Genomic DNA, 24,654 nt, shown 5'->3' with positions numbered 1-24,654 from the left:
GAGCAACCGCTGTTAAAGAAAGCATTCCACTACTTTATGATCCTTTCTCCTCCATTGTAGGCCTGACCACAATTCATGATTTTTCTAAAGGATGGAGAATGAAAAAACCTTACGGTTTCAGCTACACCGAATGTAGTGGCCTGAATAACGAAGATCCACTGAATAAATAAAAAACATCGACTCCATGACAGGCATGGAAAAAAAGTAAGAATGTGCAGGGCGGAACGAATTTAAAAAATAAAATAGTACTATATTATAAAGAAAAAAACAACGAAATATTTATTTTCATAAAATTTATTATAAGTTGATTCTAACATATTTTTACTTAATGAAATAATTCGCAAAATAATATAATTTTTTCTATACAAATTAGTTGGCAAAAGTGATATCACATAAACAAGATGGCGTCTTTCACGACGAAAGTGGGATCTTTTTATCCCGACGAAAGTGAACGAAATAATACTGATCGATATAACTTCATGGTATCTCAATAAACCTAATTCGATGAAAATTAGAATTGTTTTTAAGAGGGATATATTAAAATTGTTTGCAAATATGCCTACACTTTTACATTTAGAAGCAAATTAGTCGTCAATATTTTCCCTAATCCCAAAACAGAAAACTCAATAGCGCTCCTAACGGCGAAAATCAGAAGTATTCCTGTAATCATGATCATGAGATGTGTCTGTAAACAGCGTGGTGTAGGGTGATACTAAGCGAATTTTTCGAATGATTCGGTTCCAAGTTGACATAACAAAAAAACAATGAGACTGTTAAATGATACTTAAATACATTTAATATTTAAATAAGTCATTTGTTTTGTAAGTATCATCTCTTAATTGACTCTCGCAATTAGTGATTAATTATCTTATGTGTTATTAATGACCTGGTATAAAAGGAAATAATTTAGAATTCCATCTAAAATCGACTTGTGCTGAGTACTCTCTGCCGTGAGGGAGTTTTCATGTCTTCCAACCTTATAAAATAAATGAGGCTGACTTAACAGTTAAGAAAAGTTAATTTTGGAATGCAAAAACAGAAATAAAAACAGTTTTTAGAATGAATGGCTGCGTTCGGCAGACTCGACAGTTCTGGAGCTGTCGAGTATTTTTCTGCTAAACTCTCTCTATGGTAGCACTGTTTCGGAATGTGTTTGGTATTTTAACTTAACATTTAGTAGCGTCTTTCATTTATGCTACCTGAAATTGACCGATGTTGGCTGCTTTTTGTTTCGACACACGCGTCGCTTGTCGTTTGGCAGATGTAACTATGAACGGCTACTGATTGAAACACCTCTGCTCGGTTACAACTGTTAATTCTGTCAAATGCAGCCATTTATTCAATTTTCAGTCTATTGCAATATTAAGTTTATAATATTGGCTTTCCTGCTAGAGATTATTAGTAGAAAAAAAAGTAGAAGACAGAGTAACAGTACATTGTACTATACATAATACATATTATGTAAAAAGTTAATTACCTAGAGAAAAGAAAAATTACAAAAATTAATAGTTCTTTACAGCCTGTACCCTAGAGAATGTGATTTTGACATGTAACTTAGATTTACAAGAACTTTCAAATTGGCTTTCTTGTATGAAGGATTTATCACATTTTGAGATGAAATTTTGTATGTAGCAAGTTTTTAGAGAAAAAATTTAATTTTTCTAATTTAATCAGAAATTTAAAGCTTTTGGTGAAATTCTTGTATGTGTATGGCAATATTGAAGTGAAAAAAAATATTAATGTTGGAGTGGACAATTTTAAACCCTTACAAACAAACTTGGAATTCTTAGTGCTATTGGTCATAAATTGATGTTTGTGAAGAAAATGCATTAATAGTTCCAGTACAGAATATTCTGTGTTGAAGAGGCTATCCATAAATGATGTTTCATTTCGTGAGTAGTAGTTCAGAATGTGATACAATGCAATGAGGAGAGGGAAAATGATCCATATGATATTACATTTTACATTTACCATTAATCAGTATCATATATGCTTTTTTAATAAAATATGTCACATTTAAAATACATAAAAATTTAGTTTTTGTACAGTAGACCCCCCCTATAACACGGTAGATACGTTCCGTGTTATATGAATTCCATATTGTACAAGTTACTTAGATTTTACAAATCAATGAGCTGTTCACAGCCTGGCACTTGTGCAGTTTAGGGGGTATGGCTGTTTGAAAGGTTTTCTTTCATAAAATTAATCGATTTTGACTAATTTTGATTTGAACATTCCAAAACATGTATAATTTTTTGGGAATAATCCATATAAAATATGCTATATACAAAAAATTGTAGGAATACTTACCAAGTGTGCACCATTCAAAGACACCATTGCTTAAGCCTTTTTCGTCGCGGAACAGCTCATCAAACGGCAAACGCGTTTCCTGATAAGTTATTCTTTCTATTAAAAATTCGCTGAACTTTGGAGATATCATTAATAGAAATATAATTGTTATGGCCATTGAATAATAAATGGTTTTTAGTAAGTCTGCTGCTCATTTAAACTTAATTGTTTGTGCAGTTTCCACTATTGGTCCAGATTCGACCAATCCTGTCGAGACATGAGTTGGCCATGACAATCTGTCTCATTCTCTTACCTTGCTATACGAGCCTCTTTTAGCATGTTATATGAATACGATTGCAATTTTTCTGCCAAGTTATACGAATCCGTCTTATATGAACTCGTGTTATAGGGGGAGTCTACTGTACTTAACTTTATGTAAAAACACTAAGAGATATAACAAAAATAAACTTGTATCATACAGTTACTTTACAATGGCTAGTAACTAGAGTTACCAAATGTTCGTATTTAGCACGGGCAGTCCGTACTTTAAAGGATTTGTTCGTGTTCTTACTGTACTTGGAAAAAATAAACAAAATGTCCATACTTTTCAACTGATTGTGCTGTTAATAGTTCAATTGTAACCAATTAGATTTAAATCTGATGAAAAGTGCTAAATTTTTGATTATTATTGTATTTGTTGGTTGTTGTTTAAGTGGTAAAATAGTTTTCTTATGTTTAAAATTGTATTCAGTGCCCCAAAGGAAAGTGTAAATTGAAATTTTGTATTATATGCCTACATTTACTAGATTGAAAAATATGAATAAATTCCTTTTACTTTGCTTTGTTGTCTGAGTACTTTTAATGCTAATCTGTTTGTATTTTGCTTTCAATTGTTATGGTAACCCTACTGGTAAAACAATCTGTTATAACCAAAGCAAAGTGATTGGTGCAATTTCTATGACTACAATAGTGTGGAATTTACATCATCACATTCTCAATATTTTTATGTTATAAATGACTCATCAGTTCATGCTTTTACAAATCTGAAGAGAAACAAGTATTACAATAACTAATGTTATGAAATTGTTAGGTTATGGAGTCATAGGTTGTCTTTATGTTTAAAATCTGTTGAGTTAAACAAGTTAATTTTGTATACTACTGTGAAAATATCAGGAATGATTCATTTAAACTGAGCATGTATGAGAGGCTGCTGTCATTGTATTTTTTGTTGTTTGATAAGACATTGACATCTAGCAGCAATACATCATTTTTGTTTGCAAATAAATGGTTGTTTTGCTTGTAAAGAATTGTGCTGGCAATTTTTCAAATTGTTGAGTGTAATTAAACAAAGAATAGAATGTGCATTAAATTTTGTTTTTCAACAGAATTACTCCTACAAAAATATTGGAAATGTTACAAAAAGTCTTTAGTGAAGATAATTTCAAAAACAAGTTTTCAAGGGGTTTAAGGAAGGCAGAGAATGTATTGAAGATAAACCACACTCTGGTAGATATCCATTTTAACTGATGAACAAGAAGTTGCTTGAATCAAAGATTTGATGCTCAATGATTGTAGTTTAACAATTAAGGGCATTATTGAACATGTTCCAGTATCATTTTAAAAGATCCCTTGGGCTTGAGATATCTCGTGTTACTTCTTAAGTTGTTTTGAAAACATTGAATTTTTTTCCAAAAACAATAACATATTCAAGTAGCCAAAGAAATGCTTTCTCAAGGAAAATAATTCTTAAAACGCATCATTATGGATGAAACATGGATCTATACCCTTGAGATTGAAACAGCTTAATAATTGAGTGAATGGCTCTTGAAAGGTGAAGCAAGACTGGAAAGACCACATCAGTCAGTCAAAAATCAAGGTCACGTTGACTGTTTTCTTTGATTGGTATTGTGTTGGGCATCATGAATTTTTTCTGACTAGCCAATCTGTCAAAAAAAAACATTTGTGAATTTTATGTTGTTTGCATGAAGCAATTCATAGAAAATGACCATATTAGAGTAAAATAACTTGCTATCAAGTTGTAGCAAAAATAAAATTTTGGTTAATATATGGCTATTGTTATGTAGTGTTTTATTATAATAAAAGTATAAACCATTAATTTTATGTTAATGTCTATTGCATAATTGATGCAGTGTGTTTGTTGTAATAATTCAAAGGCTTTGTTTGGGGTTAACAACCAGTGTGATATCATTTGTGAGGGAGACTTTGTCATAATGTGACTTGAGAGGAGGGATTAAAAATGTGGAATTTTTTATGACATCATTTATGGATGGCCCTAAAATTATATCAGCTCCTCATATGAAAAATATGCAGTCTCTGGTAATTTGAAATCTATATACTATTTTAAAAGAAAAAAACATTGTAATATGACACAGGAAAGAAAAAAATAGAATATATTGATACTATACATAATGTAAAAATAGTTTTTTAAAATATTTATTTCAATGATTTCTGATTTTATCAATATTTGTAAATTAAGACCTCAGTTAATTATTAAAATATTAAATGCTTAAAAAGCTAATCAAAAGTTAAATTTTATGTTTTAATTAATATGAAAACTTTCACTTTATAATTTTCTATAAAACTTAATGTTACTTAGTTATCATTTTAACTGGATAAAGTATAACTTACACTGCTTAAAATCCAGTGGGAAGTTTTGGAGAAATGTTTTCAATCATTTCTTAAGACTCCTTGTCGTCATCAAGTTTGAGATTCCATTTAAGACAATTGAAAGTGTTTGTTCTTTAAAACTTCCTGCTAGATTGAAAAGTATCCATGATTTAACTTATTAGTTATCATGGACATATTTTCTTCATAAATTTATAATATATTTTTAAATATTTGTAAGTTCTAAATATTTGTAAGTTTTAAATGAAGAGTATAAATTCCATTTTGTAATGTATAAAGAAAGTTTGGTATATTCGTTGGTTTAGAAATATATTTTTTTATATTGTATGTACAGTATATACAAAACAAAAACATGTTTTGTGTGTGTTTAAAGATATGAAAAAATATAATTTAACAATTCCAGTTTCCATATGCTGTACTTAGAGTGTAGAATTTCATTAGAATAGATAATGCATATCAGTTTTTAATTTTTGACTTTATCCTGTGGATGCATCCACAGGATAAAGTCAAAAATTAAAAACTTTCTTAAGAGTTCCTTTTAATCAAGCCCATTGTGGATTTCAGCCAGGCCCACAACAGGGTGGCCAGGCAGCGAGAGATGGGGCCCAATGTAAAGGGCCACCCCTCAAAAACTATGGGGTTTTCTGATTGGATTTGTTCCCAGATCCCTGGAATAGTAGGCTGATGCCTTAGCTGCTTTGCGATTTGGTAGTCAATGATAATCAGTTATGAGCAATGATATGTGGCATGCTTCTATTGTTCTTGTGTATAGAAAGTGAATATTTTTGTTACAAAAAAAAATGATATTTTGATAAAAGTGCATAAAATTAGAAGGAAATTGATGTTTTTACAGTATTATACTTATGCCAAACAACTGCTGGATTAAATTCGGCTACTTTAATCCAGCAATTGTTTGGCATATTACTAAAATATCAGGTTTTGGGATATTTATATGTGTATTATACTTATTCATTTTGTAGGTAATTTATTCTATTCATAAAATAAAATTATATCATCCATAGAATTAATTTTGTTTAACAGTAGAATCCCAATTATCCAACAAAATGTGGAGTGAAGATAACTTGGCTGCATATTGCCTCAACACCGGAACGTATTAACCAAAACACTCTAACCTGTTACCGGTGTGCACTCTTCTGAACGGTAACGAACGATTTCCGTTGATTTTTTGTGTTGATGGTCGTCTGGAGAGTGCACACCGGTAACAGGTTACAGCGTTTTGGTTAATAACTTGGCTGATCAAAAATTCAGATGACATGGAATGTTTGGTACAAAGCAATTAACAAAATACAAGAATATTGTTATAAAATCAAACTATTATGGTGATTACCACGTGGCACCATACCATGCCACAATTAACTATACAAACTTTTTGAAAATTCATATTGTAGTGAGAAATCACTAGAGCAAATTCTTTTTCAAAACTTCTAGAGCCTCTTTGTTTGATCAAGATTCATGAAATGAACTTTTGCCTTTGTACAGAAAATATTCTTTCACAATTTACCTTGTGTAATGCAGAACATCAGTTAATTGGGATTCTGTTGTATTAAATATTTTAATTAATTATTTTTAATAATAGAATTAATATAATAATAATTCATTTTTAATTATTCTTTAATTGCATATGTTAAAAATGGCTCACTGTTTCTCTCTCTTATCCACTTTCTTTTTATGATGTTTCTAATAAACTACAGCTTAATTTTTTCTTGAATATAGCTAAACTCTGAATTTATTTATGGAATAGAGTTTAGCTAGTTGGGCTGCAATTTGAAAAACTTGTAGGCCTATAAATTTCCACTTTCGTCTGTCTTTCCTTTCTTAATCTCTAGAACAGTGTTAGATAGATGAAAGTCAAGACCATATATGGAAAGCTTAAGGGCAGGAGGCCACAATTAACTATACGAACTTCCGGTCTAGACCAGAAGTCACATGAACTCAATGAAAAAATTTTTTCCTGAATGGAATTACATGGATGACCAACATGACTGTTCTTATCAGGAAAAGTATGATGTATAAGCTCAAGACACTACAAAATTTGAGATGGAGAATATATATTTTAAATTGAATAAATTAAGAATGTGATTAAAAATTGAAGCCCAGCATTGTGACAATGTCACAATAAATAATTGATTGTTTTTAAATAATGTAATTTTAGTTTGTATGTAACAGCTGACCAAACCTTGTCGTGACAAGAGCCATATATTGCATATCAGATATACAAGAGCTACATTCTCTATTGAAACTGTATTTTATATTATAGATATTTATTCCTGTATGTTTAGTTATAATAATTAAATACATGGGAGTTGCAGTTTAGACACCATGGGTATATCATTTTGGATTTTAGACTGTTTTTATAATTAAGAAACTATTTATTTAAATTTAATATGTATATTCAAGAGTTTGCTTATTTGATTTTTGTGTATTTGAATACTATTTTAATAAATTCAGCTATAATTTCCAAATCTGTCTTTTATTCAGAATTAGTTGACATTAAAAAATATTAAGAAAATTTTTAAAAATAAAATTTTTATTTGAAATTTTTCAGTTATATATATATTATAATGTTGTTCAATGTTTTATAATGTTTTATTAAAGCTTAAGATTTGATTAACTTAATTTTTATGATATTTTCAGAGACAGTGATACAGACTATTTATTCTTAATTGACAAATCAATTAAAATCATCAAAGTCAAATACAGGGTCTTCCAAAAAGAATGTATGCATTTTAAATTACTGTAATTTTGTTAATTATTATCTGAGAAGTATGTGATGCACACCGATCTGCAGAATAAATGTTTGAGTTTCATATATAATCTGTGTGCAATTGTCTTTTTGTCTGTTGCCAACTTTGCAGACTGCAAAACACAGAATGCCTTCTCTGTTATGGAGTTGCCATTTTTGTTTACGGCACTTCCTAGAGGGAGTAGACAAAAATATGTTTAAATGCAGATGGTAGGTGAAACTAAGACATTTACTCTATAAATTAGTGTACAATACATTCTTCTCAGAAAATAATTAACATAATTACAGTAATATAAAATGGTAGAATTCTTTTTGGAAGACCTGTATGTTTGTTCAGAAAATGCTATGGTATTAAATTAATGTTAGTGACATTTTAAGCTGAATAAAATGCTTAAATATTGAATATTTAATTACTTTTGACTGTAGATTATTTAAGAATCAATTTTTATAATATGGTCCTTAATAGCATGACTAAATTTTTTAAGAGCATATTAATAAATTAATTTATAAATTTTTTATTTCAGAATACATGACTGAAAAATTTATTCAATATGTCTGCAAAAACTATGTCCATTACTCTGGATCAGCCAGCAAATGCATTAGCAGCCAACAAAGATTCAGCACAAGTGGCAGTTGCAGGAAGAAATGGTTATTACATTTAAAAAATTTTATTAAAAAAATTTAGTGTATCAAACATCAGAAGTTTTAATCTCATTCTTAATGATATGCATACATAGATACATAATATAAAATATTTAACTAAATATGCACATGATACATATATATTTAAAAGTAAAAAATTATGAAAAGTATACATTCTATTCTAGGGTACTAAGAGAGCTTCTTATGTTCATGTGTTTGAGTAATGAGGGCTAGAGCCTAATATATCTGATGAAACCATTGGGCAGACTTTTTGATCTAATTGGGGCTCACATCTAAATTTCTCTACTATTTTGTCTGGCCATCTGCATTTTCACATATATGCACATATTAAATTACAGATCCAATTTTCTTTTAATAGAAAAATCATATATTTACTTAACTTTTAACCACCTCAAACATGCAATATTTGTATCAAACTTGTCATATAAATTTTTTTATACTTGACATCTATTGTACATTTTTTTCTCTTTATCTAACAACATATGATAGTCGGGCGCCCACTGAGCATTTATAGCAGGGGTGTTAAACTCAAACTGCTTAAGTGCCAATTTTTTGTCTCAAGTATGACAGGAGGCCAGATATTTTTAGCTTTTGTAGCCAAAAATTTTGTAAAAAGTAGCCCAAAAGTAGACAACTCAAAAAATTCCTTTTTAATAACCCGAGACTTCATAATAAAATAAGAAAAACACCATTTGTAGTTTTCTAGCAATAACTTTAATCACAGAAGAAACATTTTTGGCCAATTTACAGGCCTGTAAAATGATCTGGAAATAAGGATTGCAAGACTCAAAATACAAGCATAAACTGTAATTTACTAATATGTTGAAAACATGCATTTTATGTGCAAAATAGTGAGAATTATGCAATAAATGATCTTGCCAAGACGGACTTTAATTTGAAATTCAAAATATGAAATAGAGAAAACATAATGTAAACAAGAAATTAAACACAAAAATAAATCAAATAAAATAAATATCTCTAAATAATATGAATAAATAAAAATGAAAACAATAATAATTGAGTTTAACAATTTTGTTTATTAAGTATTGTTTGTTTAAGTACAGAATATCACATTTTCTTTGGTATCTAGATAATAAAAAAATAAACAAATAGCATTATTGAATTGATGTTGCAGGCCATGACTAATTGTCTCACGGGTAATGACTGACCTGCAGGCCGTATCTTTGACATGCCTGATTTATGGTATACACATTAGTGAATGTTGTTAATTGATTAAGGTTTGGTTAATGACACCTATGTCTACTAATGGGCATTGCTTGTAGTGGGTTGTTTTCTATAGTTGCTTATTACCATTCAAACAGTCTGTAAGGAAATGCAAAGAGAACAGTAGCATATTGTCTAAATCTTAGTCTATCCAGCATAATGGTTGTGAATAAATATTTTTAATGATTGTCTAATTATAACTGATCATTTGTTATGCTTTCCTTATAAAGAATTTACCATATATAAAACACCCAAACTGTTTGTTCCTCAGATTTGTTAATTAGAGAATTTCCAGTAAATTATTAAAGTTTAACATGATTTTTAAAAGTAAAAATCAATTTTGTTTCTTTCTTACTTTAGTTTTCATTATTGCAATTTTACATAAGAACCAGTAAAATTTCGTCATTTTTTAAAAATATTTTTAAATAAATTTATCTTTATAATATTAATAAGTAATATAGTATCGTAATAAGTATAATATTAATAACCTGCAACCCCTGCACAGTATGCAGGAGTTGCGGGTTCAAGTCCCTCTTCGGGCCGATTCTTTTCTTCCAGTTAGTTCTAAATTATTTAATTAAAATTATAATTATTAAATTTAGCAAGAGATGGCACCTAACACCTAATACCAAATTATCTTATAAATCGTTTATTATTGTAGCCGTTTCTAGCTTGATAATTCGACTTTGGTTAGTGTATCACTTTAACGGGTTAGCTGATGATGTTTGTTTATATACTAATAAGTAATTTAATAAAATTATATATTATTTTTATTAACAGTGTTTAAAGTTTTCAATATTGAAGATGACGAATTCACTGAATGTCTCAACTTAAGAGTAGGAAAAAATCTCAATCTTAACTTCAGTTGTGTTGATGTTGCTTGGAATCCTATAGAAGGTGAGACTTTTAATTTCTTGTAGGTTTGATTTTAATTTATGCTGGGTGATTAAATGAAAGGAAAATTTGTGAGAAATAGCTTAAGGAGTTTGTCAATGCTGCTCGTGTGACTTCACACTGATCTATCACACAAAGTGCAAATTTTCAAGTTTAATATTAGCTTTTCAATTTTGTTTATATAGTATCCACATAGACCTTGTATATAAATATGACTTATTATACTGGCATAGTTTTGAATTAGTAAAAGGAGGAAAACAGTCAAAAATAAGACAAAATATTTTCACCTGTACACTTCTTTTGTGTGTTTTGGACCTATAGGCCCATTTTTAGCAGGTTTACAAAAGTCTATAAACAAATTATATAGAACAGTTTTAAAAATATAATATACCTAACAATATTTTAAAACACATTATTATTACTAGCCAATATTAATACAATGATAATACTGACAAACATGTGTGTTGGGAAGTTCAAAAAGTGAATGTTGCTAAATTGAATTTTGACAAACAAATCTTTGAAAAAACCCACTTACCTGTCCCATGTTATTCCCCACATATTTCTGGTTGCCAAGTGCTAACTTTGACTGGAGATATCTCGTTTCATCATCAAAACTTTTTGAAACTAGATGGTAATTATAATTTTATATTAAAACTAACTTCCAAAATATAATTATTTTTTCTTTTTACATTTATTAATATATATATTTTGTTTGTGCAAAATAAAAAAATAATTGCAAACGATACAAAAGCCACCATTATTTTTTTCAAAAACGGGAAATTTTCACATTGACAAAAATTCAACCTGGGACATCATGCAACAGAGAGAAATTTCAACATTCGATAGGTTAATTTCACTGAAAATGCATCATGGACCATGTTGTGGCTGTGGCCGGTGAGGTTTGAATGATTGCGCTCAAAACTAGCAATACCAAAGATGATTGGAGAATGAGAACGAGACTCGTTGTAAGTGTCAGTGATTCTACTTAGTAGTGAGTTTCTGAGACATAGTCTTGTCCCAAATACAGCCTTGCTGTTTTACTTGTTCTATATAAAACAATAAAGCCATTAAAAAGTTTTTACTTACGTACAAAATATTAAAATCCCTTACTAACTATATTTCCATTGTATGTTTTTTCATGTTCCTACCTCCTCCTATTCTCTTTTTGCCTCTTCTTACTTCTATTTTAAATACCTCTATCCATAATGCCCTCTATAAATGAACGTGTTCTATGATTGATGGTTTTTTCTTCCTAAATTATCATTCATTTTATCATCTTGTTTTTTTATATAAATATGTTCTAATAATTGTCTTTTAAATCTATTTATTTCTTTTATTTTTATTGTATTTAAATTAATTTTACATCCTCCTTTATTACATTGCTTGGCTACTGCTGAATTTGCAAAATTACCTTTAATAGACTTATATATTCCTTTATGTGTATTTTAAGTTTCTGTTGTTTCCCCTATGTATGATTTATCTTGTCCACAAATACATTGAAAAGAATATACTACTACTATTTCTTCTATTACATTAGAGCATTGATTATCCGACTCAATTGGGGACTGGGGTTGGTCGGATAACTGAAAAAACGGATAACCAAAAAGTATGAAAAAATATATCGTTAGTATAGTATATTAGTATATCTCATGTAATTAGTACAGTCAAACCTGTTTTTATGCGCTCTTTTTATGTGCGATTTTTATTTGTGCGATTTTTTTAATGCAAATTTTTAATTTGTGCGGTATAGTTGGCGACTAGTCTCGTGCGATTCGTCATGTCTCACGTTGACTTATTATAGCATAAATGCACTTATTATAGTAATATTATTGCATGAATATGCGAAAAATGAAATAATTTACTTTTTAAGTCAACAAAACACCACCTGGACAAAAATATGTAAAACAGACGATAGACCAGACGATGCAGTCAAGTGCTGACATCTGTTGTCAATAAATTCTATTTCGTACGGTTTTGAGTTATTTTCTATGTGAGACTTTTTTTATGCGGTCCCTGTTGACCACATAAAAAAAAATATTTTTTAATTGTGTTGCGAAAACTATTATTTACAGCCATTCGTGAAGTTTCGTGAGATTTTTTTTTATGCGTTTTTTTTTAATGCGGTCCCTATCCCCCGCATAAAAACAGGTTTGACTGTATATTAGTATATTGCTATTAACCTACTTCGCATTGAATTTTCATCAATGTTAAGCCTAACAAAATTTTTTTAAATAATAATTATCGCTATTGTATCATTAAAAATTATTTCTTTATTATGCACAAAATAAATACAAAAATAAAGAAAAAATTGAAAATTAAGCCTGATTTAAATACTGGCTTCCCTTTCATGGTCGAGCCAGTGTTGCCAGCTAAAACATGCAAACATTTAACAAAAATAATATTAAAGTAGCCAAGACATAGCCAAATATTGTAGCGCCACATCACTAGTGGACACTTGAATTTGCCGACTAGAACACGGTCGGTTAACCGATGTGACGGTTGATCGGGGGTCAGATAATCAATGCTCTACTGTATTTCAGTTTTTTTTATTATTATTTCTATAATATAAATGCTTTTTAAATAAATCATTTTATTTTTGCATATTAAATTTATTTTATTATTGAATAGTTTCTTTAATCTTCCAAATAATTTAGGAATATAATTAAATTTCACATATTTTTTATTACCATTGAAAGATTTTATCAGGAATCACAGCAATGACTCCTTGCCAAGTAAAAAAGCCACTGACTGACTATATATACAGGAATCAGGATTGCCGATTTTTAGGAGTCAGTTTCACTGCCCACAAACACCTGAAGTTATTCCAAATAGCTCATTTGAAAGAAAATTGTTTTCTTAGGTAGTATGCAAAATTTTAAGATTTTCTATAAAGCAGTTGCAACATAAGCAATTGAAACAGTGAAAAAAATAATAAAAAATGCTGTACTTTTTTTTTCTTCACCCGGCACTGCAGACACTCACAGAGAAAAAACTACTGTGTCTAGAAAGCTCAAATTTTAAACTTGAGCCTTTCTTATTATCAATGAAACTCATCATCAAATGAAGCTCATGAAACTTCTGGGTCAATAGGTCAAACTGCATGGAGGTTTCCCATAGAGCTAATTCAGTTTTATGACTTAATTTTATGCTTATAAATATAAAATTGCATTGAAACAAATGACTTTTATTCAAAATGTTACTCAGAATAACAAAAGCTAAAATATATGCCAATTAAAACTTTTTATAAGGATTTTTCTAAATGGCGTATTGAAAGTATTTGTTGGCTGGAAATGTGTTTGGTTGGTACTGACCAAAATGAATATTGAAAGTGTTTGTTTGGCAACACATTTGTCAGCAGTGAACTGCCGAGTGCTAACCAAATTGCATATCATTGTCTTATATCTTGACATAATAATACAATTTAAAAAACAAAAACAATTGCTATTCAAACAAAAACATTTGACATGTAAAAAAATTTTGTTAAGTAAAAATTTATGACAATTTAGATGACAGTCAAATTGTTTTTTAGGAGGATTTCTTTGGTAAAGATAAGCTTGGTGCTTTGAAGTGGTTCTCATAAGATTTTTACCTGTATTATTCTACATTTTGCTTCCAAGTGCAAAGTTTATCTTTATCAAAGGAAAACTTCTAAAAAAAATGTTAACTGTCATCTAAATTGTCACAAGTTTTTACTTAACAAAATTTTTTTACATCTCAAATGTTTTGTTTGGATATTCCTATTGATTATTTATTACTTTATTTATCCATTCGTCTAATAATTTTTTAGGGTAATCATTGAACATAAATATTTTTACTATTTGTTGTATTTCTTTTTCCTGATTTTCTATTTTATTTTTAATTTTACATATATACATTTCATATTTATTGGTTCATCTGATTTATTATTAATTACTTTAGACACTGTAATAAGTCCTATTTATAAACAAGGTCTATGTGGAAAATATATAACCAAAATTGAAATATTTAAAGACATAGAAGCACAAAGAATTTAATATTAACTCTTAATTTAAGTAATAATAAAGTGTTGTAATAACTAGAAGTATTTTACTTTAGTCTTTGTAGTGAAAAGTTACTTAAAGAAGATAAGTTACTGAAAATTAATATGGAAAAATTTTGTAAATCATCTTTACTTAGAGGGTTTTTACTTACAAACTTTTTTAATAAATTGTCCACAGGGTTTGTTCATGGGAAAAAATTGTCATGAACAAAATGTCATCTGAAGAAAGCAAGATTTGGTCATGCTTAGATGCAAATTCAATGAACATCTCATGAAACTGGATTATCTTATGGTACTGTTTATTCAGCCACAAAAAGAATTAATTATCAGGGTTATAAAGTAAGAGTTGTCCATGAAATTTATATTTATATATTTATTTTATTTTATTCTATGTATTCATTTACAGTTTCAAATGTTATTCCTCAAGACCATATAAATAAATGTTTAAGATTCAAATGTTTTTTGCAATGCAAAGCAGGCCAGACAAACATGGCACTGTTGTTTGACTCATGGTGTTGCTAAACTCTTTGCAAGTTTTGATTTCATTTGATCACTCAGTATAAAGAAAATTATAGAAATAATTATTTTTATATATAAAGTAATAAAATGTCTTTTAATCATGCTTCTCATGGCCCCAGCCAGACCTGCAGGAGGATTTCCATGTTTAAGGAATGGAGATTGACATATTTAAATTGATCCACTTCAAGCCCATTCAAACTTGAACCTAGGTCCACAGAATGACCGACTGGTGCCTTCACCAACCAGATGACTACAGTAATAGTCTTGATCATCTGGTCAGCCTGCTGAGTCTAGGAGACAATGCAGAAATTTAATATTTATAACAGAACCATACAAGTGTAAAGGATTGAATAATATAATGCAATATTAATTTAATATTTTGTTTTAACTAAACATGAATTGAGTAGGACTTAATTTCTGCAGTGAAATAATTTTCAAAACCTAAAAAATACATTTTATTAAGGAATGTAAAATCAGTATTAATTAATCAGAAATTAATATTGTTAATATAAAATACAAAATAGTGATGTGTCTAAATTATTGAATTTTTTTAATTTGGTTGAAAATTTCTGATTAAACCTACTTTTTTTAGTACTAGTAGAAAGCAGTTTTAATAAACTTTTCATTTTTTTCTGTTTTACCATAACTTAATAGTTTACTTTTAAAATATTTTCTTAGATAATTTACTGGCAACTGCAGCTTCTAATGGAGCAGTTGTTACTTGGAATTTGAATAAGAATTCAAGATCAAAACAAGGTTAGATATATTTTTAAATTTAAAAATGAAGTTATTGAACAGAAATATATGTTACATAAATTTTGTTATAATTTTATATAATGTAATGTAAATTATTGTTGATATTTATACAACAAAATGTGAATCTGTCCTAACAGCATGTCACTCAGATTCAGTTCACATGAACATTTTATATACTACTATATATGTAAATTTACTAATTTTTTAGCTAATTTTATTTTGTTTTCATGAATTTTTTCCTGTTGAAGAGTTGTTCTGATGAATGATGGTTCTCCAATGGTAATTTGCTTCTCTCAGACTCCATCCTGTCCAATCCCTGATGTTTCTAATCCATGTTATTTGAAGTTTTTCTTTTTCTTTTCATCTAGAGTTCTTAATTATTCCTTAAATTGTAATAATTAAGTACACCAAACAAAACCTTTATAATCCAGTAAATAAGTTTAATTTGTAATTTGACAAATGTTTTCAATCTTACACAAGATCTGCTTCAGGTCAACATATGTACAGTACATTTCATATACTATTTTTATACATTAAAATTATTTACTGGATTATAAAGGTTTTATTTGGTGTTCATTGATCACCATTGATCCAGTTTTTTAGAAGAAGGCATTTAATTTCATTGTAATAATTATTTTTAATTCAATAAAAATAGGAAAAGTAAAAATTTGAGAGGTGTCCTTATGACATTTCCAAGTAATTTTGTAATAAAATATTTAAGCATTCTGTCTCTTCTTTCATAATTTGTAAACCAAGTGATTTTGGTACAGACCTTCTATTTGAGAATGAATGAAGAAAGAAGCAACAGAACATGTATAATTTGAATCTCAATAAAATAATTAAAATATATAAGAATAAATATATAGTAAATTTTTCTTACATATTTAATTTTTTTGATTTTTTAATGTAACAATTAGACCTGTGATATAATATCCATTGTTTTTTAAAATAAACTGTATTGTATATAAAACTTAAAATGAATGTTTATATTCATTATTATAATTAATTTTACTATAAAAGATCATAAATTATATTTTATCGGTATCATATAAAAAATTAAATGGAAATTCAAGATTTTCATTTGTTTACAATTCTTTATAAAAAAATTAGTAAAATGAAATAATTTACTTTCAGTCAGGTCCTTTAGTTGATAACATGTTAACTTATTATAACACCCAGATTTATAAATGTTTTATAAGTTAAAACATGTTTTTCTTCTGATATGTAGGAAAGTTTAACTTTGATATTTGACTTTCCTGTTGATTTCTGAAGCAAATTATGTCAATTTTATACAACATATTTTTCGTATTTTGTCATATTTCTTCATATTTTCCATTACTTTTATCATGCCAGCTGCATTATGGGGTGTTACTTGAAGCTACCATTTTAGTGATAATTATACTCAAACCTTTTTTGCTTCTTTCATCTTTAAATTTGATTAATTCATATGCCTCTATGTCCTTATTTTTTATTTATTATATATTTTGTCTACGAGACTTAGCCTATTAATAAGACTTATTGCACTGGTGTTTTGGCTTTAGCAATTGAAGAAAACCTTATTCAGAGAAAACAAACAATCTTTATTGATTACCTGTACACACTTTATACACTTTCTTTGTGTTTCAGATTTTCAGGTCCCTCCTCAGCAGATTTACAAAAACATGGTGAATTTCCTTTTTATCAATTACTTTAATATGTATGTAAATACACAGAAGAATTCCTTTAACTATGTTATAAAACAATTTTTTCATTAAATCAATACACCAAAAAATTCTTATTGAAATATCACAATACAGAGTATGCTTTGCAACAGCAAACAATGAAACTGGTTTCATTGTTTGCTGTTGCAAAGCATACTCTGTATTGTGATATTTCGATAAGAATTTTTTGGTGTATTGATTTAATGAAAAAATTGTTTTATAACATAGTTAAAGGAATTCTTCTGTGTATTTACATACATATTGAAGTAATTGATAAAAAGGAAATTCACCATGTTTTTGTAAACCTCCTGAGGAGGGACCTGAAAATCTGAAACACAAAAAAAGTGTATAAAGTGTGTACAGGTATAATACGAGGTGATCAATAAAAATTGTTTGTTTTCTCTGAATAAAGTTTTCTTCGATTGCTAAAGCCAAAACACCAGTGCAATAAGTCTTATTAATAGGCTAAGTCCTTGTAGACAAAATATATAACAAATTTAAATTTGATTGTTTAGTTAAATTTATATAATTGTGAACATGGATCCATGTTTCCAAATATTAATGATTTAAATATTTTCTTATTTTTGTTTTTACCATTTAAAATAAAATTACTGTAACTTTTTTACAGACATTGTTTATCAAGACCATAAAAGAACAGTAAATAAAGTATGTTTCCATGCAACAGAACCCCAGATATTAATTAGTGGATCACAAGATGGTACCATGAAATTATTTGATCTTAGAAAGAAAGATGCTGCTAGTACATTTTATAGGTCATTAAAAAATTTACTTTTTAAGAAAATTAAGTAATATAAAATTATAAATTATAGAATTAATTATTTATTATCAAGGATATTACATGCTAAGTATTATAAAAGCTAATAAAAATAATATAGAGAATTAAAATTATTCTCATGAAAATATGAGTAAAATATCAAGTAAAATTGGACTGCAGATAAGAATTTTGAAAGTTTGTAAAACATATTTCTTTTTAATGTTTGAATTATTTAAAATCATTAAAAATAGCTTTAAACTAGAAAGGAAAGGCAATAAAATGACTGACTTTTTCATGTTTAAAATAAAAGTTTTTGTGAAATTAAAATTTTGCATAATGCATAATATATATATATATAAACATCCACTAATGCAATTTTACCTAAAGCCAATCAATCTACCAGATTATTCTGTTATTTAAAAGCTGATTTTACTAACTAAATAAATAGTAATTTGACTAGAGGTAAACAGTTTTGTTGGTATATCTTGATAAATTTAATAATTATAAATTAATTAATTTGTAATTTTAATTTAGAAAGTTTTGGAAGAAAAGAATCAGTCTGGAGTGATACTCAAATCACACAGTTCTTGCATATCCTACAGATGCATTACCAGTTACACTATCTGGACCTCTGCTTAATCTTCGGCATATCTGCACAGCATTCAGAGGTTTCAGGTTTGAGTCCTGCTCCAGGCCAATTCATTTCATCTAGAACTTTCTAAAATAAAATTAACAATTAATTTATTTATAATTATTAAATTTATCAAGATATGGTGGTCTATCTATCTACCTGTAGTCAAATTATTGTTTATTTAATTATTAAAATTAGCCTTAAAATAGCCTAATAATCATTTGGCTTTATACATAATAACCAAAAATCCTCAATTGTATATAATTTCAAGAAAAAGAAAACCAATTTTAAGTTATATTGGATTTATAAGTTCTGGCACAAAGGTATAAAAACAATTAGATCACTATACCAAGATAATATCTATTAAAATACTAAAAAAACTACTGTCTCTTGGCATTATAACACTTTTTATTAACATGAGCACTTTTGACATTTTTATTAATGTCATCTTCGGGTAAAGAACATAATTTTGAAATAATTCGTTTTAAAAAATGGAACATCACATATTCAAAATGGAAAATGTATTTTGGAATATAACATTAAATAAACTTAAACTAACATAAGTACAATAATAACATGCACATGAATTAGTATGGAAAATAATAATAAATAAATAAATAAATAAAAATTATAAACATGCATATAGAAATAAATCCACATGGAAAAGTTGAAAGTGCTTGTGTTAATAAAAAGTGTTTTAACATTGATATACAGTAGTAAAACTCACTTTACTATGATATTTGCTGGCGACAACCTATTACATCATTGAACTCAGAAGCAACATCTCGAGGAGAAGACTTCCTCAGGAAGTTAAAAGAATGATCTCCTGCCCCAAATTGTCACTCAATATAAACCATAAAAATTTATAAATAATTAAATGTCAGGACAATGACATGACTTAAAGAAGATTACTAGAATTATCAAATGTTAGCCATTTAAGTACATAAATAGGGTTGAGTGGGCATAATCATGTAATGTCACCACAACCACACTATAAGATGATGGTGAAGCCAGGATCAAATGATGTGATGCTAAGGATCAAGTAAGGTTAAAGAAAGGCTTTCAAGTTCCATTGATGACAAAAGTTCTTGGTGATGATTAGGAGAGTTTATTTAGTAAGATTGAATTGTGAATTTTCTATATATTTCAATTTTCTGGAGATAAGTATAAGTAGCTATAATTCAAGTGTTAAGTCCCCAATTATTGGGAAAGTTTATTGTACATATTTCATTTGGATTTGGTAAATTAATATTTTATATTTTTGAATTTTTCACTAACTCATTTCATTTTTGTAAATATATTGGCATAGACTAATAAATAGATATTTTCATATTACATATAGTAATTATTTCAGGTTTTGAGTCATTAGCAATGTTTTTGTTACTTATTGCCTGCATACTCTCCAGGTCTGGCACTAACAGAACCCTCGTTTATGTAATGCACTGATGGGAAACTATCCAAGCATTCGATAGAACTAGATAAGATGTTACAAATGGAATTTGTCCACTGATCAAGAATAAAAGTACAGACTTTAAATTGATAAAAACACTTAAGAATGTGTTTGTACAGCATATAAATATGATATAACTTAAAATTCTTTTCTTTTCCTGAAACTGTTTGATCAAGGATTTTTCATTATTACATATAACTTCATATAAACTTTTACTTTATACATAAAATATTTAGAATTTAGGTAGTAACTTACTTTTGTTGCCTTTCCTTGTAAGAAATAATAAAATTAACAAGCATAAATTCATTATATTGACAATATAACCGAAACACAAATTAGTTTTACATTGTGTTTAGCCAGCATAAGTTGTATTAAAATTAGATTTACTACATATGTCTGATGGTGAAAATCAGAGTAAAAGTGGCTTAGTAAAAGTGTGATGTTTGTGTGATTAATATATGAAATGAGATAAAAGTAATAAACAAGCAATTATTTAGTGTGATATCATCACAATGCTGGGCTACAATTTTTAAGCAGTTTTTTAATTTAAAATATTATTAGCTCTCCACTTCAAATTAGTAGTGGCTTGCCCCTGTACATCATACTTTTTCTTTAACAATAGAGTCGTGCTGTCATCTGTTAACTCCTTTCAGGAGAAAAGTTTTTAATTGAAATAACGTGATTTCCAGTTTGCATCAGAAGTTTGTACAGTCAAACCTGTTTTTATGCGGTGGATAGGGACCGCATTAAAAAAAACGCATAAAAAAATTGCACTAAACTTCACAAATGGTTGTAAAAAATAGTTTTCACAACACAACTAAAAAAATATTTTTTTTATGCGGTCAACAGGGACCACATAAAAAAAGTCTCACATAGAAAATAACTCAAAACCATACGAAATAGAATTTATTGACAACAGATGTCAGCACTTGACTGCATCGTCTGGTCTATCGTCTGTTTTACATATTTTTGTCCAGGTGGTGTTTTGTTGACTTAAAAAGTAAATTATTTCATTTTTCGCATATTCATGCAATAATATTACTATAATAAGTGCATTTATGCTATAATAAGTTTATTTAGCTATAATAAGTCAACGTGAGACATGACGAATCACACGAGACTAGTCGCCAACTATACCGCACAAATAAAAAATCGCACAAAAAAAACCGCACAAATTAAAAATTCGCATTAAAAAAATCGCACATAAAAAGAGCGCATAAAAACAGGTTTGACTGTATATAATCATTTTGTTTTAAGTTTGTATTAATCAAATTTTCCATATCTGGTCTCATTTTTCATATACTTAACTCTATTCTTGAAATTAAAAGAAAGACAGACAGGCAATAGTGGGAATTTATAGGTCTACAATTTTTTCAAATTGCAGCAAAATGACATGGGCAGTCAAAAAGTTCATGGAATTGTGGTATATCACTAATAGTAAGAGATACGGAAATGCTTACCTAATCACTCTTAAAGTAGACCCTTTGACACACTTGCCTCATTGAGTCTACCATTATTGGAAGTACTGTTGGAAGCCTTTTTTGGAATACTTAAGAGTTTGGCCATTGCACTTATTGCATTCTTTGACTGTGGATGCTGTGGTGCATCATGACTTCATACTGCCTTGACAGTATGTTACTGGTCATTTCTATATGCAAGTTTTTCATAGAAAATGGTGCAACAAATGAGGAGGGTGCTTTTTGCATCATGATAATGCACCAAGTCACTCATCATTTGTGCAGAAATTTCTTGCTGACAAAAGACTCACCCAAACATTGTACTCATTAGATATCATTATGAGTGACTTTTGGTTTTTTTTATATGCTGAAAGTTAGTCTCAAGGGGATGTGTTCCACAATCATGGAAGACATCAAACTGAATGTAATAGCAGAACTCTTGAATATTCCAAAATCAATTTTTTAATGGTGCTTCCAACAAAGGAAGACTCTATATGGAGAAATGTGTGTATGCTTGAAAGTTTCTATTTTAAAGGTGATTAGATAAGTATTTCCATGTGTCTTACCATTACAGTTAAGTACCACAATTTCAGGAACTTTTTGACTGCCCATGTCATTCATCATTTCATTCTTTCAATTTCAAATAATGGTTTTTACAGTTTTACAAAAAGATTACTTAAAAATTTAAAAATGGAATATTTGATTACTTTTATCTCATTTCATATATGAGCAAGTTAACATCACATTGACTGCTCACATATGCTATATTTACTTAAATATAGCATATCTTCTTTTCGCTTAAGTGTTTGTTTTTTTTCTTTTTCTTCAAAATTATGACTGTTAGAATTTTTTCCACTTGATTTGCAAACTTGAAAACTCTATTTATTGTTGTGCTGTGTGTGTTGTAACTTGTTGTGCTCTTCCAACTTTTTTTTTTCCTGTCACTCTAAGATCTGTCATTTGTCTTTCTCTAAGTTTTGTACCTTTTTGTTTGGGTTAGTTCATCATTCCCTAGTCTTGACACACTTCTATTTTAATCAGTATTATTTTCATATGATCACATATGCTACATCTCCTTGGTTCAGGCAAAATTTTCAAAACATTGAAATTAAAAAACCTGTTTGCTTTTTTTTTAATTCAAAGCTTTGACAAATCAAATAAATTTTTAGTTTTGAGAATTTGAAATCAGGTTGTACAGTATCCATTTCAAATAAATGTGGTATACTTACTATATTTATTTGAATTGGCTACTTACTTATATCTTACTAATATGTGTTAGTATTTGTAAAATATTCAAATAAAATCAGTTCTAATTTCTAATAAAATTATATTTTATTTTTATGTATATAGTCAGTCAGAAAGTGTTAGAGATGTACAGTTTACTCCACATCAATACTTCTTTTTTGCTGCCGTTCAAGAAAATGGTAATGTTCAGATATGGGATCTACGCAGGTCAGATCGTTATGACAGGCAGTTTACAGCACATAATGGACCCATATTTACGTGCGATTGGCATCCAGAAGAGAAAAAATGGTTGGCAACAGCTGGAAGAGATAAATCTATTAAGGTTTAAGATATTATTTAAATTAATTGTTATAAGTATTTTTAAATATTTTAATTGATTTTTTTATTCTGTAGGTTTGGGATTTAAGTGCAAAACCAGTTTTAGATTATTGTATACAAACAATTGCATCTGTTGTGCATGTTAAATGGAGACCACAAAAGAAATTTAATATTGCTAGCAGTAGTCTGTTATTAGATTTTGATGTAAATGTCTGGGATATACGAAGACCTTATATTCCTTTTGCAGCATTTAATGAGCATAAGGATGTGACTACAGGTACATTTCTTACTTTATTGAGCATCAGTTCATAGTGCATGAAATTTACTCAAATCTTACTTTGATTTATGTCTGGAACATATCAAAAATTCTTCAATTTTGTATTATTTCTAATATGAAGAATTTTTAATTATTATTTTTAAAAATTTTAAATTATTAAAAAAATACATTAAAAATAATGTGAATTGAGAAAGATAAAGAAAATATCTCTCTTCACATGCTTTAAATACTTTATTATATTTTTCTTTAATTTTTATTGTAAAACATTTAAGGTAAAGCTTCAACTTTTTAGAATAAATACAAAAATTATATTTAAAATTAACATTTTCTATAGTCTTTTATGCAATCTCAAAATGATACTTCCATATCTTTCTTGATTATTATATAGATTTTGTTGATAACTTAAACCTACTACAGAACAATGATCTTTTTAATTCATTAAACTACATTGAGTTAAATTGCAGTTGTGATGTATGCATTCAAATGCTGATGATAATTTTGAGTTTGATTTAATGTTTAGTGAAATGTTAAACATTAAAACAGTTCAAATACATGTTTTATACCTTCTAAGGCACACTGGAATGTAAAGTATTATGCTTAATGTAAAAATTGATTATATTAAGTTATTTTGATGTAAATATAAATGTTGGTGATGAAATTTATGAGTTAATAACTTTTAAGTTTGAAAACTTTAAAAAAAATTATCAAATTTTTATTATTGCATTTGGGACTCAATATAACATGAGTCTCAGGATCTGAAATAGCAACTCACATTATAGTTGAGTCCATGTTCTATTGCAATTTGACAGGTAGATAGAAACCAGCAACTGATTGCTCAACACATGAATAGTTGAAAATACATTAATTACTATAATATGTTAATTGTATATTGTGTTGTATATTTCATATTAATGCATTTATATGTAAGTAAAAAGTTAAAATATTTCTATTAAATTAATTTTACTGAAACAAAATCAAGCATCACAAAAAAAACTTCAGAATGCAGTAATATTTTTTTATCTTCTAAT

The 24,654-nt window shown here is 28.1% G+C and overlaps 1 protein-coding gene across 1 annotated transcript in view; it reads left to right on the top strand.

The window, feature by feature from the left end:
* The first annotated feature begins 475 nt into the window (after window positions 1-475).
* The window catches only part of Wdr24 (WD repeat domain 24), a 39,585-nt gene continuing 15,406 nt past the window's right edge, over window positions 476-24,654 (top strand). Inside the window, exons 1-7 of the mRNA XM_067270575.1 lie at window positions 476-821; window positions 8,224-8,347; window positions 10,367-10,483; window positions 15,696-15,773; window positions 18,102-18,246; window positions 23,137-23,353; window positions 23,425-23,626. Coding sequence (XP_067126676.1) covers window positions 8,251-8,347; window positions 10,367-10,483; window positions 15,696-15,773; window positions 18,102-18,246; window positions 23,137-23,353; window positions 23,425-23,626 — 856 coding nt within the window. The 5' untranslated portion in view covers window positions 476-821; window positions 8,224-8,250. The remainder of the gene's footprint in view (window positions 822-8,223; window positions 8,348-10,366; window positions 10,484-15,695; window positions 15,774-18,101; window positions 18,247-23,136; window positions 23,354-23,424; window positions 23,627-24,654) is intronic.

The sequence above is a fragment of the Centruroides vittatus genome, unplaced genomic scaffold (genome assembly GCF_030686945.1).
Source record: "Centruroides vittatus isolate TY-2023 unplaced genomic scaffold, ASM3068694v2 contig_374, whole genome shotgun sequence".
Taxonomy (NCBI): Eukaryota; Metazoa; Arthropoda; class Arachnida; order Scorpiones; family Buthidae; genus Centruroides; species Centruroides vittatus.
Note: the sequence above shows the minus strand (reverse complement) of the source record. Positions and strands in the feature narration are given on the sequence as shown.